At 45.5% G+C, this 18,834-nt stretch overlaps 1 protein-coding gene across 3 annotated transcripts in view; it reads left to right on the top strand.

Moving 5' to 3' along the window:
- Nucleotides 1–18,834, top strand: part of LOC115203456 (A disintegrin and metalloproteinase with thrombospondin motifs 17) — a 235,254-nt gene that overhangs the window by 195,953 nt on the left and 20,467 nt on the right. For all 3 annotated transcript variants that reach the window (XM_029768142.1, XM_029768140.1, XM_029768141.1), the window contains 3 exons: nucleotides 1,804–1,961; nucleotides 8,674–8,836; nucleotides 13,838–13,973. In XM_029768142.1, coding sequence (XP_029624002.1) covers nucleotides 1,804–1,961; nucleotides 8,674–8,836; nucleotides 13,838–13,973 — 457 coding nt within the window. The remainder of the gene's footprint in view (nucleotides 1–1,803; nucleotides 1,962–8,673; nucleotides 8,837–13,837; nucleotides 13,974–18,834) is intronic.

The raw sequence follows: 18,834 nt of genomic DNA, 5'->3' as shown, positions 1-18,834 counted from the left end.
AACAGTGATGCTAATATTCTAATGATGACCATGGAACAGTGATGCTAATATTCTAATGATGACCATGGAACAGTGATGCTAATATTCTAATGATGACCATGGAACAGTGATGCTAATATTCTAATGATGACCATGGAACAGTGATGCTAATATTCTGATGATGACCATGGAACAGTGATGCTAATATTCTGATGATGACCATGGAACAGTGATGCTAATATTCTAATGATGACCATGGAACAGTGATGCTAATATTCTGATGATGACCATGGAACATTTATGCTAATATTCTGATGATGACCATGGAACAGTGATGCTAATATTCTGATGATGACCATGGAACAGTGATGCTAATATTCTAATGATGACCATGGAACAGTGATGCTAATATTCTAATGATGACCATGAGGCAGTGATGCTAATATTCTGATGATGACCATGGAACAGTGATGCTAATATTCTAATGATGACCATGGAACAGTGATGCTAATGTTCTAATAATGACCATGGAACAGTGATGCTAATATTCTAATAATGACCATGGAACAGTGATGCTAATATTCTAATGATGACCATGAGGCAGTGATGCTAATATTCTGATGATGACCATGGAACAGTGATGCTAATATTCTAATGATGACCATGGAACAGTGATGCTAATGTTCTAATAATGACCATGGAACAGTGATGCTAATATTCTGATGATGACCATGAGGCAGTGATGCTAATGTTCTAATAATGACCATGAGGCAGTGATGCTAATATTCTAATGCATTTTAATTTAAGTTGATTTGACGATGTGGTTAAACACATTTTGAAAGATCTGAAGTTGTTTTTTTCTATATAGTTAATATTATGTTCCTGGGCAGTTTTATAGTAAAGTGTTTCAATTCTTTTCAATTCCATCTAAATCTGTAAGTTCATAGACATGCAGTAAAACAAACGTGTTTAGAAAGAGTCCATTCACTGTGCAAGGTTTTTTTATTTCTCTGGAGCTCTCTCTGGTTGTCGAGTCCTTCCAAAAGACTGATTAAAACAACATGCATTTGGAAAAACCTGGCTCAAACATTCAATTCTTATGGAGTGTCTTACAGTACACCCCAACAGTCTCTCTGTCTCACTCTCTCTCTTTATTCTCTATCTCTTTATTCTCTCTCTTTATTTTCTCACTCTCTCTCTCCACCCTCGCTCTCTTTCTAATGCATTACCCAACAACCTTAAGTCAAGCAGTGCATGTCCACAGGGGATAACCGTGGACATGCGGTGAGGTAGTCTGTTTGCTGGACTTCACAACCTCCACAGTCTCCACATCAAGGGACACTCTCTTAGTTGGAACCGACTGGGTCTCTGATGCTGTGCTGTTTCCTGTGGTTCAGGCACTGCGAGAAGTAAAACCGCCCTGACCGGGGTCAGCTATTTCCAAAGCAGCCAATTTGGGCATCAAAAGTCATTTTCAGAGAAGTGAAGAGAAGTGTGTGTTCACCTTGCCTGCCTGCTACATTTTAATTGTTTGTTTGCTCCTCTTTAAATTAAAAAAATATATATTTTAGGGTAGAGGCATGGTTTGAATTATGGGTTTGAATAAAGGTAGTGATTTAAGGGGAACAGTCAGAGTGGGAATTGAACCCGACAACCTGCGTTTACAGTTTGAGCGCACAATGCTATAAAGGTCTAGGCATGTTGGTGGAGACTGTGGTATGCTTACATTCAATGGAAGTGATAGGGGCAAGTGATAGGGAACCATCTAACATCAAGTTGTCCTGAACTTCCTCTTAAATTAATTCTACGTCCTGCTTGTTCCAGCAATGAAAGACTCTACCAAGAGGTCCATCAACAGCGACTGGAAGATCGAGCTTCCTGGAGAGTTCCAGCTTGCCGGCACTACAGTGCGCTACGTCCGGAGAGGACTCTGGGAGAAAATGTCCGCCAAGGGACCCACCAAGACCCCGCTGTACCTCATGGTAAACCTATCATGTAGAGAGAGATGGTGTGTGTGTGTTGGGGGATGAGTGTGGTGTGTGTGTGTGTGTGTTGGGGGATGAGTGTGTGTGTGTGTGTGTGTGTGTGTGTGTGTGTGTGTGTGTGTGTGTGTGTGTGTGTGTGTGTGTGTGTGTGTGTCTATTAGAATATTAGTGTGTATCCCTATAATGCAAATGCATGTTGAGCTGATGCATTTACCCTCCTCAGTCTACTCCACATGACAGAGATCAGAGAGAGAGGAAGAGATAAAGAGCATGGAAATTGGGCTTCAAAGGGAGGAAGCTGGTGTTAGTTTAAATGTAATCTTTATTTAACTAGGCAAGTCAGTTAAGAACAAATTCTTATTTACAATGACAGCCTACCAGGGAACAATGGGTTAACTGCCTTGTTCAGGGGCAGAATGACAGATTTTTACCTTCTCAGTTTGGGGATTTGATCCAGCAACCTTTTGGGTTATTGGTCCAACGCTCTAACTACTAGGCTACCTGCTGCCCCAAATGGCCCACTGGAGGCATCATGTGATACAGATGTAATATCTTAATTTGAGCCAGTTTGCTACAGTAGGGAAATAATCATGCAGCAACAGGAAATGTCAGTTATTATGTGGATTATATAAAAACATTTGTAGTGATTGATACATTTTTGATAAGGGAAAATCAAGTCTAAAATATCAAAGTGGGAATGTTTAAACTTCAGGGCCCTTTTAAACCTTAAATGCACTACAAGTTTTACATTTCCTGATCAAATTAAGATCATACCACAGGAGGTTGGTGGCACCTTAATTGGGGAGGACGGGTTCGTGGAAATGGCTGGAGCTGTCACTAGGGGGTGACTAGGGGGTGTTCTAGTCTTTTCATTTCTATTTTGGTGCTCTTAGTATTGTTCCCAATTAGAGGCAACTGATGTTCGTTGTCTCTAATTGGGGATCATACTTAAGGGTTCCCTGTTCCCACCTGGTTTGTGGGATATTGTTTGTGTATGTGCAGGTAGCACTACGTTACTTTACGTTTCTTTGCTTGTTTATTGTTTTTGTTGGAAAGTTTCACTTAAATAAAGATGTGGAACTAAACACACGCTGCGCCTTGGTCCGTCCATTCAAACGAACGTGACAGAATATTCCACCTTACAAGGACCAAGCAGCGTGCAACGGGGGAAAAGTGAGTTGGACCTGGGAAGAGATCATGGGAGGATAAGAGACCCTTCCTTGGCAGAAGTCGCCAGGAAATCAGGAAGGACAGCGACGACGCCGGGGGCTGCGACCACAGAAACCCCAAGATTCTTTTGGGGGGGGGGCACGAGGGTTGGTCGGCCGAGCCAAGGAGAGAGCCAGAGCCCGCTTGGGAGTCGATGGAGCAGTGTGAGGAGGGATATCGGAGAATGATGTTGGCTAGGAGTATGCTGCAGCAGAGGTGTGCTGAAGAGCGTGACACCAGTCCAGGGTCATCTGCGCAGGCTCCACGCACCAGGCCTCCAGTGAGCCTTCTCAGCCCGGTACGTTCTGTGCCGGTTCCTCGCACTCGCCATGAGGAGCGTGTCTTCACTCCGCTGCCACAGAAACCCCAAGATTCTTTTTTTTTTGGGGGGGGGGCACATGGAGCTGGCGGCTGAGCAGAGGGAAGAGCCAGCGACCGTCAGGGAGGCGATGGAGAAGTTGGTGGGGAGAGAGGAGAGAGATGTTGGTCAAGTGTGTTCTGCTCAACATTCGACCTGAAGAGCCTGTCAGCAGTCTGGCGAAGTCTGTGCTGGTTTCACGCATCTGGCCTCCAGTGCACCTCCCCAGTCCGGTACGTCCTGTGCCAGCTCCGCGCACCCGCCCTGAAGTGCGTGTCACCAGTCCGGTGCCACCTGTGCCGGCTCCACGCACCAGGCCTCTAGTGCGCCTCCCCAGCCCGGAACGTCCTTTGCCTGCTCCCCGCACTCGCCCTGAAGTGCGTGTCACCAGCCCGGTATGTCCTGTGCCGGCTCCACACACCAGGCCTCCAGTGCATCTCCCCAGCCCGGTACGTCCTGTGCCGGCTCCACGCACCAGGCCTCCAGTGCGCCTCCCCAGCCCGGTACGTCCTGTGCCGGCTCCACGCACCAGGCCTCCAGTGCGCCTCCCCAGCCCGGTACGTCCTGTGCCTGCTCCCCGCACTAACCCTGAAGTGCATGTCATTAGTCCGGTGAAACCTGTGCCAGCTCCACACACCAGGCCTCCAGTGCGCCTCTACAGCCCGGAACCTCCAGCGACAGTTTACAGTCCGGAGCTTCCAGCGACGGTTCACAGTCCGGAGCTTCCAGCGAAGGTTCACAGTCCGGAGCTTCCAGCGACGGTTCACAGTCCGGAGCTTCCAGCGACGGTTCACAGTCCGGAGCTTCCAGCGACGGTTCACAGCCCGGAGCTTCCAGCGATGGTCATCGGCCCGGAGCTTCCAGCGACGGTCAACGGCCCGGAGCTTCCAGCGACGGTCAACGGCCCGGAGCTTCCAGTGACGGTCAACGGCCCAGAGAATCCAGCGACGGTCAACGGTCCGGAGCTTCCTCTGACGGTTCACAGCGACGATTCACAGTCCGGAGCTTCCAGCGACGGTTCACAGTCCGGAGCTTCCAGCGATGGTTCACAGTCCGGAGCTTCTACCGACGGTACACAGCCCGGAGCTTCCAGCGATGGTCATCGGCCCGGAGCTTCCAGCGACGGTCATCGGCCCGGAGCTTCCAGCGACGGTCAACGGCCCGGAGCTTCCAGTGACGGTCAACGGCCCAGAGAATCCAGCGACGGTCAACGGCCCGGAGCTTCCTCTGACGGTTCACAGCGACGATTCACAGTCCGGAGCTTCCAGCGACGGTTCACAGTCCGGAGCTTCCAGCGATGGTTCACAGTCCGGAGCTTCTACCGACGGTACACAGCCCGGAGCTTCCAGCGATGGTCAACGGCCCAGAGCTTCCAGCGACGGTCAACGGTCCGGAGCTTCCTCTGCATGTATTCATGTATTCTACCACTGTGTATTCTCTGTTGAGGGCCAAAATAGCATTCCAGTTTTTTGTTAATTATTTCCAATGTGTCAAGTAATTATCTCTTGGTTTTATCATGATTTGGTTGGTTCTAATTGTGTTTCTGTTGCTGTCCTGGGGCTCTGTGGGGTCTGTTTGTAAATAGAGCCCTAAGACCAGCTTGCTTTGGGGACTTTTCTCTCGGCTAATCTCTCTGTAGGTAATGGCTTTGTTTTGGAAGGTTTGGGAATCACTTCCTTGTAAGTGGTTGTAGAATTTAACGTCTCTTTTCTGGATTTTGATCATTAGTGGGTATCGGCCTAATTTTTCTCTATTTGCATTATTTGGTGTTTTACGTACACAGAGGATGTTTTTGCAGAATTCTGCATGCAGTCTCAATTTGGTGTTTGTCCCATTTTGTGAATTCTTGGTTGATGAGTGGACCCCAGACCTCACAACCATAAAGGGCAATGGGTTCTATAACTGATTCAAGTATTTTTTTGCCAGATCCTAATTGGTATGTGAAATGTTATGTTCCTTTTGATGGCATAGAATGCCCTTCTTGCCTTGTCTCAGATCGTTCACAGCTTTGTGGAAGTTACCTGTGGTGCTGATGTTTAGGCCGAGGTAGGTATAGTTTTTTGGGTGCTTTAGGGCAACAGTGTCTAGATGGAATTTGTATTTGTGGTCCTGGCAACTGGACCTTTTTTGGAACGCCGTTAGTTTTGTCTTACTGAGATTTACTGTCAGTGCCCAGGTATGACAGAAACTGTGCAGAAGATCTAGGTGCTGCTGTAGGCCCTCCTTGGTTGGGGACAGAAGCACCAGACCATCAGCCAACAGTAAACATTTGACTTCAGATTCAAGTAGGGTGAGGCCGGGTTGTGCAGACTGTTCTAGTGCCCTCGCCAATTCATTAATATATCTGTTGAAGAGGGTGGGGCTCAAGCTACATCCCTGTCTCGCCCCACGGCCCTGTGGGAAGAAATGTTTGAGTTTTTTGCCAATTTTAACTGCACACTTTAGTTTGTGTGCATGGATTTTATAATGTCTTATGTTTTTCCCCCAACACCGCTTTCCATCAGTTTGTAGCAGACTCTCATGCCAAATTGAGTCAAAAGCTTTTTTGAAATCAACAAAGCATGACAAGCCTTTGTTTTGGTTTGTTTTTTGTTTGTTTGTCAATTAGGGTGTGCAGGGTGAATACATGGTCTGTCATAGGGTAATTTGGTATAAAGCCAATTTGACATTTGCTCAGTACGTTGTTTTCACTGATGAAATGTACAAGTCTGCTGTTAATTATAATGCAGAGGATTTTCCCAAGGTTGCTGTTGACGCATATCCCACGGTACTTATTCCAAATATTAGGGAAGATGCCAGAGCTGAGGATGATGTTAAAGAGTTTAAGTATAGCCAATTGAAATTTGTGTTCTGTATATTGTCTGTATATTGTCCTGTAGTTCATTCACTGTAATTGGAGAATCCAGTGGGTTCTGGTAGTCTTTAATAGCTGATTCTAATATTTGTAATTGATCATGTATATGTTTTTGCTGTTTGTTCTTTGTTATGGAGCCAAAAAGATTAGAGAAGTGGTACATCTCCATTTTGGATAGATAACTGTTCGTGTTGTTGTTTGTTTAGTGTGTTCCAATTTTCCCAGAAGTGGTTAGAGTCTATGGATTCTTCAATTACATTGAGCTGATTTCTGACGTGCTGTTCCTTCTTTCCCCATAGTGTATTTCTGTATTGTTTTAGTGATTCACCATAGTGAAGGCATAGACTCTATGTTTTTGGTTAGATAGGTTTCTCAATTTCTTTCTTAGGGTTTTGCATTCTTCATCAAACCATTTGTTATTGTTGTTAATTTTCCTAGGTTGTCTGCTTGAAATTTTGAAATTTGATAGGGAAGCTGAAAGGTCAAATATACTGTTTAGGCTTTCTACTGCCAAGTTTACACCTTCACTATTACAGTGAAATGTTTTGTCCAGGAAGTTGTCTAAAAGAGATTGAATTTGTTGTTGCCTAATTGTTTTTTGGTAGGTTTCAACACTACTTTCCTTCAATCTTCCTTTGGCTTTGATGCCTCATGATTGAGTATTGCTCTGTTCAAGTAGGCTGCGATTTTGCTGTGATGTGATAGGGATGTTAGTGGGCTGACTGTGAACGCTCTGAGAGACTCTGGGTTGAGGTCAGTGATAAAGTAGTCTACAGTACTACTGCCAAGGGATGAGCTGTAGGTGTACCTACCATAGGAGTCTCCTCGAAGCCTACCAATGACTATATACAGACCCAGTGTGTTACAGAGCTGCAGGAGTCGTGACCCGTTTTGTTGGTTGTTTTGTCATAGTTGTGTCTAGGGGGGCATATTTGGGAGGAAATACTATCAGCTCCAGGTGGGTGTTTGTCCTCCTGTGTGCTGATAGTGTCAGGTTCTTGTCCAGTTCTGGCATTTAGGTCACCACAGACTAGTACATGTCCCTGGGCCTGGAAATGGTTGATCTCCCCCTCTAGGATGGAGAAACTGTCCTCATTAAAGTATGGGGATTCTATTGGGGGGATATAGATAGCACACATGAGGACATTTTTCTGTGTTGAGATTTATAGCCAGATGTAAAATGTTCCTGTTTTGACTAATTTAATAGAGTGGGTTAGGTCTGCTCTATACCAAATTAGTATACCTCCTGAGTCTCTTCCCTGTTTCACACCTGGTAGTTTGGTGGATGGGACTACCAGCTCTCTGTAAACTGGAGGACAACCAGTGGGTCTGTCTCCTCTATACCATGTTTCTTGTAGGATGACAATGTCTGTATTTCCAGACATAGGTCTGATCTGGGGGGGCCTATATACTGTAGGGTGTGACCAGGCTTTGTTTGGCAGGGTCTCAGCTGGTTGGGTTGTGGCTGGTGATGCTGTGGTCTGGGTGTAGGTCCTCTTGGCGTGGGTTTTCTCGATGCAGGTCATTTGGGAGGGGGTCTTGCAGGTTTGGGATGGTGTCTTGATGGTCTGGGCGGGGTGTCCGTTGCTCTGTTGCTCCTGTTTGAGGTTCTGGGGCTGTGGTTGAGGGTGACATCCTTCAGGGTCCTGGCAAAAGTTGGGATTGCTGCCTTGTAGAGGTGGACCTCTCTCTCTTTCCTTTACAAAGTATTTCAGGATGAGTGGGGGCTTGGGGGAGGCTGTATGTTCTGCTAGAGAGGGCGGGTTAAATGTACATCTGTAATGTGGATCTGGATTGTGCATTGTACTCTTATTGGGGTTGTGCTAAGGTTTGGTGCTATGGGTTTAGGAGGGGGGCTCACAGGGGGGGGTAATAAGGTGTTTTTAAGTTCATGAGGATGGCTCATTAAAGAAACTAAGTCTCTTTCCTTCCTCTCTCTCAATTCAGTTCAAGGGGCTTTATTGGCATGGGAAACATGTTTACATTGGCAAAGCAAGTGAAAACAATGTACAGTAAACATTACACTCACAAAAGTTCCAAAGTAATAAAGACATTTCAAATGTCATATGATGTCTATATATTGTCTCTCTCCTCACTCACTCACTCACTCACTCACTCACTCACTCACTCACTCACTCACTCACTCACTCACTCACTCACTCACTCACTCACTCTGTGTCTCTGAGCATGACTCAGTCTCTCAACCCATCTCTATGTTATACACTATCAGGACATTGTGTCTGAACATAACAAGCCAGTGTTTCTAAACATAACTCCCTCTCCCCTAGGTGCTGTTGTTCCATGACCAGACCTACGGGATACACTATGAGTACACAGTGTCTCTGAACGTAACTGAACGTGATGATGTCAGTGAGGAGCAGAGAGCACCAGAGCACCTCTACCTTTGGACACACAGCTCCTGGCAAGACTGCAACGTACAGTGTGGAGGAGGTATGACTCACACACACTGACACACATCCCAAGGAGAGTCTTTGCAGGGTTTCTGATAGCTGTTGACCTTGGGTTCATGCATAGTGACTTTCAGCCTCCCCCCTCCAGTCCCCCCCAACCCCCTCCAGTTCACCCCTCCCCCTTCAGTTCCCCCCTCCCCCTTCAGTTCCCCCCTCCCCCTTCAGTTCCCCCCTCCCCCTTCAGTCCCCCCAAGGTAGTGGGATGGGGCTTGGAGACGTGTTAGAGGCTATGTCAGAGGGTTAGTTGGACAGGCCTTTGGGGCTTGGGGGAGACAAATAGGCCCAGTGTTGGTCAACTTCTAACCTCTGAACTAGAGCACACCAGACAGGTAGAGCTGGCTCCCACTGTGGGAATCTCAACTGGGTTCCCACGAACATACACGCAAACAAAGGCACTCAAACACGTGCATGTACACGTGCACTCTCATGCAGGCACACACACAGTGGACAGCACACTGCACACATACAGTACGTATCTCTAGTTTTGCCTATTCAATTCTCAGTTCATTGCTGAGACTGCAAATATCTAGAGCTGATTCTGGTGATATTAAAAAAAACTTTGAGGAAAAAGCATTTATTTTATTAACTCAGAGCAACAGTATTTTACCATCATCTAGCAGTAGATGTAAAGTGGATGGATAGGTGGCTAGTTAATGTTGTTTTAACCCTTAAGAGTAGATTACCCTTCACTATAAATTCAACTGATGTTGCATCTCAACCAGTGGAAAAAAGACTTCAAAAATAAGTTACAATTATCAGTAGGTTGTACTTCAATTTGCTTTTGCACTCATCTCAACACAATCAATGACATTCTTTTTTAAAGGTTGATTACTTTGTAAAACTATTTAGTTATGAACTAAAGTAAATCCATCCAATTATGAAGTGAAGTAACTCTCGAAGCAAGTCTGGTCATAATTAGAGTGAAAACAGCACCATGACACCAGCGGTTTTATCGCTAGCCAGTGACCGATTAGCTATAATGCATTGTTCAGTCTGAATCATTGGTAACATATGTCATTTAGCTGTGAGAGGGTGTGTGCTGGTTTTGGTTAACCACTTTCGTTTGTTTGTATGTTCACTCATTTGGAGTGCTTTAACAATGTCAAGGGTGAAGCTTATTGTAGCCAGCTAGTGGTTAGCTTATTGTATCCAGCTAGTGGTTAGCTTATTGTATCCAGCTAGTGGTTAGCTTATTGTAGCCAGCTGGCGGTTAGTTTGTTGTAGCCAGCTAACAGTTAGGTTGTTGTAGCCAGCTAGCGGTTAGTTGGTTGTAAAGAGCTTGCGGTTAGTTTATTGTAGCCAGTTAGTGGTGAGTTTGTTGTAGCCAGCTAGTGGTGAGTTTGTTGTAGCCAGCTAGTGGTGAGTTTGTTGTAGCCAGCTAGTGGTGAGTTTGTTGTAGCCAGCTAGTGGTGAGTTTGTTGTAGCCAGCTAGTGGTTAATTTGTTGTAGGCAGCTAGTGGTGAGTTTGTTGTAGCCAGCTAGTGGTGAGTTTGTTGTAGCCAGCTAGTGGTGAGTTTGTTGTAGCCAGCTAGTGGTTAATTTGTTGTAGGCAGCCAGCTGTCTGATGACTTAAAGGGTTTTACCAAATTTGATCAATGTTATTTCCTGAAAGTCGCTGGGGTCCTTACTGTAGGTCACTTTGGATAAAAGCGCCTGCGAAATGGCATATATCAGGGGTCGGCAACAGGCATGCAAGTGTTTTTTCCCAAGTATTCCCACAAATAAAAGACATACAGTATGTGATGGTGTCTCAATGTAGTCTAGGTATGAAATTAATATTATTTTTAAATACAACCTCTTTTTGAGCTTAGTTGTGGTCAGTTTGCAGTGTACAAATGACTAGAATTATGTTACACCCCCCGACAAACCGCTTAGACTAAAATCATCCCGTGGCTGAATCTAGTTGCCTACATTTCATTTACATTTCAGCCATTTAGCAGACACTCTTATCCAGAGCAACTTACAGTAGTGAATGCAGACATTTTTGTAATGGTCCCACGTGGGAATCAAACCCCAAACACTGCCATTGCAAACACCATGCACTACCAACTGAGCCACCTGGGACCCTATACCCCTGCAAACGCCATGCACTACCAACTGAGCCACTGGGGACCCTATACCCCTGCAAACGCCATGCACTACCAACTGAGCCACTGGGGACCCTATACCGCTGCAAACACCATGCACTACCAACTGAGCCACTGGGGACCCTATACACCTGCGAACACCATGCACTACCAACTGAGCCACCTGGGACCCTATACCCCTGCAAAAACCATGCACTAGCAACTGAGCAACCTGGGACCCTATACCCCTGCAAACGCCATGCACTACCAACTGAGCCACTGGGGACCCTATACCTCTGCAAACACCATGCACTACCAACTGAGCCACTGGGGACCCTATACCCCTGCAAACACCATGCACTACCAACTGAGCCACCTGGGACCCTATACCCCTGCAAACACCATGCACTACCAACTGAGCCACCTGGGACCCTATACCCCTGCAAACACCATGCACAACCAACTGAACCACCTGGTACCCTATACCCCTGCAAACGCCATGCACTACCAACTGAGCCACTGGGGACCCTATACCCCTGCAAACACCATGCACTACCAACTGAGCCACCTGGGACCCTATACCCCTGCAAACACTATGCACTACCAACTGAGCCACCTCGACCCCTATACCGCTGCAAACGCCATGCACTACCAACTGAGCCACTGGGGACCCTATACCCCTGCAAACGCCATGCAGCACCAACTGAGCCACCTGGGACCCTATACCCCTGCAAACGCCATGCAGCACCAACTGAGCCACCTGGGACCCTATACCCCTGCAAACACCATGCACTACCAACTGAGCCACCTGGGACCCTATACCGCTGCAAATGCCATGCACTACCAACTGAGCCACTGGGGACCCTATACCTCTGCAAACGCCATGCACTACCAACTGAGCCACTGGGACCCTATACCCCTGCAAACGCCATGCAGCACCAACTGAGCCACCTGGGACCCTATACCCCTGCAAACGCCATGCAGCACCAACTGAGCCACCTGGGACCCTATACCCCTGCAAACACCATACACTACCAACTGAGCCACCTGGGACCCTATACCGCTGCAAATGCCATGCACTACCAACTGAGCCACCTGGGACCCTATACCCCTGCAAACACCATGCACTACCAACTGAGCCACTGGGGACCCTATACCCCTGCAAACACCATGCACTACCAACTGAGCCACTGGGGGCACTGTATCCCTGGCAAATATTATGTGCGTAAACCTATTTAGCATAGAGTTCTACTTGACATTTTGTTGCCCACTTTTGGAGAGATTCAAATATGAGGAAAACCTGAAGTCCTCATAGGAGAGTCCACGTCTCACTGTGTGTGTGGAACAAATCTCTGTTTCCTTGGTAACCAGAATTCATTATTACTCTTCCAGTATCTTTTGGCTTTTAGAGTAAATATTATGAGTCGTTTTCCCTCCAAATGAATTCTGCCGATACATTGTTGCTCTGAGAAGAACACTAAGGGATGGGGTGGGGGGTGGCATAACCGTCAGGGAGCCTGTACACAGTGTTCATAAAACATTTCCCATCACAGGATTTTGGGACGATGTAGGAACATGAAACCTGTTACATATATTTTGTAGTGGGAAGCCAGATTTAGTCATTTCTGAGCCATATAGTAGAAACCCATGAGCACTTAACACAATATAACACAAACACACTAGTCCTTATATACTGTAGTGCACTTAACACAATATAACACAAACACACTAGTCCTTATATACTGTAGTGCACTTAACACAATATAACACAAACACACTAGTCCTTATATACTATAGTGCACTTAACACAATATAACACAAACACACTAGTCCTTATATACTATAGTGCACTTAACACAATATAACACAAACACACTAGTCCTTATATACTGTAGTGCACTTAACACAATATAACACAAACACACTAGTCCTTATATACTATAGTGCACTTAACACAATATAACACAAACACACTAGTCCTTATATACTGTAGTGCACTTAACACAATATAACACAAACACACTAGTCCTTATATACTGTAGTGCACTTAACACAATATAACACAAACACACTAGTCCTTATATACTGTAGTGCACTTAACACAATATAACACAAACACACTAGTCCTTGTATACTATAGTGCACTTAACACAATATAACACAAACACACTAGTCCTTATATACTATAGTGCACTTAACACAATATAACACAAACACACTAGTCCTTGTATACTATAGTGCACTTAACACAATATAACACAAACACACTAGTCCTTATATACTATAGTGCACTTAACACAATATAACACAAACACACTAGTCCTTATATACTGCACAACTTCTGACCAGAGGGAAGGAGAAAGGATGGATTTTCATAAAGTTGGAACAAAGCCCAGATCTCGAGCCCTGCGCACACGCACGCACGCATGCACATACACACACACACACACACACACACACACACACACACACACACACACACACACACACACACACACACACACACACACACACACACACACACACAGTAGTCGGGGCCTTACCCAGCAAGTGGTGGTTTGGATAGGGGCCAGCTCAGCTCCAAATATAGGACTTCAGTCTTCTGATTTAGTGTTAATTAACTGAGTTTTATTGTGTAATTACCTTCGCATTAGACCAGGCTATGATGTAGTTCACTGGAGGGTTATGCCGGTTGAGACAGAGGCTTGAACTCCATGTGTTTTGTGTGTGTAAAGCTGTTTGAAGGTTTTTTGAGACAGCGTCTCTCTCTCTCTCTCTCTTTCTCTCTGTTTCTCTCTCTCTCTGTCTCACTCTCTCTCTCTGTCTCTCTCTCTCTCTTTTTGTCACTCTCTTTCACTGTAATTTGTGTGTGTTTGTATACCTCAGATTATAACTGTGTGTGTGTGTGTTTCCAGGTGAGAGGAGGACAGTGGTGTCCTGTATGAGGCTGGTCAATAAGAGCATGACTCTGGTGAATGACAGCCTCTGCCAACCAGAGAACAGGCCATTACCCCAAGTACGACGCTGCAACTCACACCCCTGTCAGTACAGGTGAGACACACTTCAAACACAAGCACATGCACACATACACTTATAATCATGGGTATACACACACACACACACACACACACACACACACACACACACACACACACACACACACACACACACACACACACACACACACACACACTGTATCAGGAATAGTTGAATGAGAAACAGGATGATGAAAAGATTGCATCATCCTGTTTCTGAGTGATTATAAAAAAACAGCTCCATTGAGTTCAATTGGCTATAGAAGGAGGATCCAGAATACATGTGCAGTCAAGTGCCTGTCAGCATGCAGTGCCTGTCAGCATCCAGTGCCTGTCAGCATGCATGCATGCACAGTGTGTTTCATGTCCTACTCAGGCAGAGTTTTACATTAGAGGAACGTGCAGCAAGGAATGTTTCTGAGCTGTACTGCTGATGCATTTAAACCAGACCACTGATCTCTCTGTTCAAAGAAACTGGGCTGTATCTCAAATGGCACCCTATTCCCTATATAGAGCACTACTTCCATAGGGCACTGGTCAAATTAGTGCACTATATAGGGAATAGGGTGCGAGATGTAAGTGGTTTAAAGTGTCTTATTACCTTATCCACATAAAAGGCAGAGTGCCGTCTGTCCTATTGAACCGGCCTCACACTGACTCCCACTAATGTACTTGTATATCACTCAAACTTCAGGGTAGAGACTTCTGTTGTCGCTTTGAACTAGCTCACCTGATTCACCGAAACATGGGCTTGATAAGTAGTTGACAAGTTGAATCAGGTGTGCTAGCTCAGGAATGGTTCAAATACATGGAACGACTGGAGTTCCCCAGGAGAGACATTCCACTTCTTCCCGCTTCAGCTCACACCGAGACAAGCAACTGGGACCTCTGCCTCACAGATTCATGTCTGCCCTCCTGAAATGTTTTTAGTCAGTTATGCCACCAAAAAGCTAGCTATTAGTCAACGTGAGTGGGCACATTTCAAGCTGAGGAGTGAGGCTACAAATCCCCTTATGTTACACTCACTGAACTGTGGTTTCACTCTGTCTAGATTTTAGCCTCTAGAATCTAGATTCTAAAGATTCTAGAATTCTAGCCCATCTATATTCTAGCTAGTAAGTTGAGCACAGAGTTCTGTATTTCTGTTCATTTAACTTTATTTTCATTGAAAAAGATTCCTTTCAAATTATTCTTGAGTGTATTCTGTCAATACGGTGCTAACTTTATACGACAGCCCCCATAGACATTGTATATATTTTTGGGCAACAGAAAAAGGACCTGCCCCAAATGGCCCCCTATTCCCTATAGTGTACTACATGTGACCCAGGCCCGGTCAAAAGTAGTATTGGGAGTAGGGTGCCATTTGGGATGTAGACAAATACTCCCTGTATTTGGACCCAGCCCAGTTATACGTTTCTAAGACATACATTGATGTGGATATAATTTGCAGTCTCTTAGCCCCTTTCCCCTTTGCATCCATTCAGTGGATCAGTCAGCTGCATCTCTACCATATAGGCAGGACTTGTTAGGTACAGCCAAATATTGAATGGAAGTGGATAGTATCATGACGTTGCTGTAAAGAAAGGAAGAGGAGGAGGGATAAAAGACATGGACATGGAAGCAGAACACACACGCACGCATGCACATACACATACACAGAAAGACAGACAGACTGACCGAGAGAGAGACAGACAGAGAGAGAGACAGACAGAGAGAGAGACAGACGGACAGAGAGACAGACGGACAGAGAGAGAGAGATAGACAGAGAGACAGACGGACAGAGAGACAGACGGACAGAGAGAGAGACAGACAGAGAGAGAGACAGACGGACAGAGAGACAGACAGATGGACAGACAGACTGGGACCTCTCCATCTACTCCTTTAGTTTATTACTACATCACCTGGAAAATAGAGGCCCAGTTTTCCACAGGCCTCAGGTGTTTGGCTGTAACTCTTTACGACCTCATTTCACCAGGCCTGGCGCTGTAAACCCCAAACTCTGTCACATCTACAGGGTAATGTTCATCAGGCACCAATTGGAAGAAGATGCTCTGAAACTGGGGAGGGACTACCTGGACTTTTTCCATTTCTGTTTCAAAACGTTTGGCTACGACGTGCCCTACTGATCACGACCCAGTGCATTAGTCAACACTACTTCATTGGCGACATCGTAGCATACAAAAGACACTTGGTGGTTTTTAATACTAGGAGGATAGTGTGTTGGCACTGTTTTTTGTTTTGAATGAGAATTTAAGAGTATTTCAATTGCTCAGTTTGTCTGTGTTTTGTGTTGCGTAGCGAACCACTCTTGTTAAACACAGAGAACACTTAAAGGTCCAATGCAGACATTTTTATCTCAACAGCAATCATTTACGGGTAACAATTAAGTACCTTACTGTGATTGTTTTCAATTAAAATGGCAAAAATTGCTTCTTAGCACAGAGTAATTACTCAAGCAAGAATTTTGTAGGACTGTAGGACTGAGTGGGGAGTGGGAAACTGAGAACTAGCTGTTATCGGAAGAGAGTGGGGAGTGGGGAGTGGGGAGTGGGAAACTGAGAACTAGCTGTTATCGGAAGAGAGTGGGGAGTGGGGAGTGGGGAGTGGGAAACTGAGAACTAGCTGTTATCGGAAGAGAGTGGGGAGTGGGGAGTGGGGAGTGGGAAACTGAGAACTAGCTGTTATTGGAAGAGAGTGGGGAGTGGGGAGTGGGAAACTGAGAACTAGCTGTTATCGGAAGAGAGTGGGGAGTGGGGAGTGGGAAACTGAGAACTAGCTGTTATCGGAAGAGAGTGGGGAGTGGGAAACTGAGAACTAGCTGTTATCGGAAGAGAGTGGGGAGTGGGAAACTGAGAACTAGCTGTTATTGGAAGAGAGTGGGGAGTGGGGAGTGGGGAGTGGGAAACTGAGAACTAGCTGTTATTGGAAGAGAGTGGGGAGTGGGGAGTGGGAAACTGAGAACTAGCTGTTATTGGAAGAGAGTGGGGAGTGGGGAGTGGGAAACTGAGAACTAGCTGTTATTGGAAGAGAGTGGGGAGTGGGGAGTGGGGAGTGGGGAACTGAGAACTAGCTGTTATTGGAAGAGAGTGGGGAGTGGGGAGTGGGGAGTGGGAAACTGAGAACTAGCTGTTATTGGAAGAGAGTGGGGAGTGGGGAGTGGGGAGTGGGAAACTGAGAACTAGCTGTTATTGGAAGAGAGTGGGGAGTGGGGAGTGGGGAGTGGGGAGTGGGAAACTGAGAACTAGCTGTTATTGGAAGAGAGGTTTGGAACTCTTTTTCTTCTTATTAACTAATTTACTGCCAAAACTCCATCCCACCAGAAGAGGCAGAAATTTCAGACTGTATTTTCAAACAGCTCTTACACTAAAAGGGCATTACTGTCACGTTGTGCGCAACTGGTTGAATGCAAGTCAGGTGCAGGAGAGCAGAGATGGGTGATAACAGGCGCCAAAGTACACAAACGGTACAATAAACAAAACACACGGGTCAAACACATACCCGGCGCAAACCAGCCTGATGCGAACCACACGTAACAAACAAACAATTCCACACACAGACATGGGGGGAACAGAGGGTAATATACATTTAGTCAGATGAGGGAATGTGAACCAGGTCTGCGGAAAACCAAGACAAAACAAATGGAAAATGAAAGGTGGAGCGACGATGGCTAGAAGACCGGTGACGTCGACCGCCGAACGCCGCCCGAACAAGGAGAGAGACCGACTTCGGTGGAAGTCGTGACAATTACCATCATTTTCACAACCTCACAGTGTGGAAATGTATATAAAACATAGGGAAATCACGTTTTTGACTGCACTAGGCCATTAAATGTTTACTGCCATGTTGATTAAAAGAGATGGTGCTTATTTCTACACTTTCATTTCTACATATCTGCCAACATTAACCTGTTGATAATTTTACTCTAATCAATTTAATCAGAAAATACTTCATTGGCATGGAACGGGTTATCACATTGCCAAAGCAAATATTTAGAAACATATTAAAAAACATACACATGATAACACACGCACTCTACACACACATACACATGGACTTTGTATTGTAGATACACTATCGGTCAAAAGTTTTAGAACACCTACTCATTCAAGGGTTTTTCTTTATTTTGACTATTTTCTACATTGTAGAATAATAGTGAAGACATCAAAACTATGAAATAATACATATGGAATCATGTAGTAACCAAAAAAGTGTTAAACAAATTCAAATATATTTTATATTTGAGATTCTTCAAGTAGCCACCCTTTGCTTTGATGACAACTTTGCACACTTTTGGCATTCTCTCAACCAGCTTCACCTGGAATGCTTTTCCAACTGTCTTGAAGGAGTTCCCACATATGCTGAGCACTTGTTGGCTGCTTTTCCTTCACTCTGCGGTCCGAATCATCCCAAACCATCTCAATTTGGTTGAGGTCGAGGGATTGTGGAGGCCACGTCATCTGATGCAGCACTCCATCACTCTCCTCCTTGGTAAAATAGCCCTTACACAGCCTGGAGGTGTGTTGGATCATTGTCCTGTTGAAAAACAAATGACAGTCCCACTAAGCCCAAACCAGATGGGATGGAGTATTGCTGCAGAATGCTGTGGTAGACATGCTGGTTACGTGTGCCTTGAATTCTAAATAAATCACAGACAGTGTCACCAGCAAAGCACCCCACACCATAACACCTCCTCCTCCATACTTTACGGTGGGAAATACACATGCGGAGATCATCCGCTCACCCTCACTGCGTCTCTCACAAAGACACAGCGTTGGAACCAAAAATCTCAAATTTGGACTCCAGACCAAAGGACAGATTTCCACCAGTCTAATGTCCATTCCTCGTGTTTCTTGGCCCAAGCAAGTTTCTTCTTTTTA

Source organism: Salmo trutta, chromosome 12 (genome assembly GCF_901001165.1).
Source record: "Salmo trutta chromosome 12, fSalTru1.1, whole genome shotgun sequence".
NCBI classification, from domain to species: domain Eukaryota; kingdom Metazoa; phylum Chordata; class Actinopteri; order Salmoniformes; family Salmonidae; genus Salmo; species Salmo trutta.
Note: the sequence above shows the minus strand (reverse complement) of the source record. Positions and strands in the feature narration are given on the sequence as shown.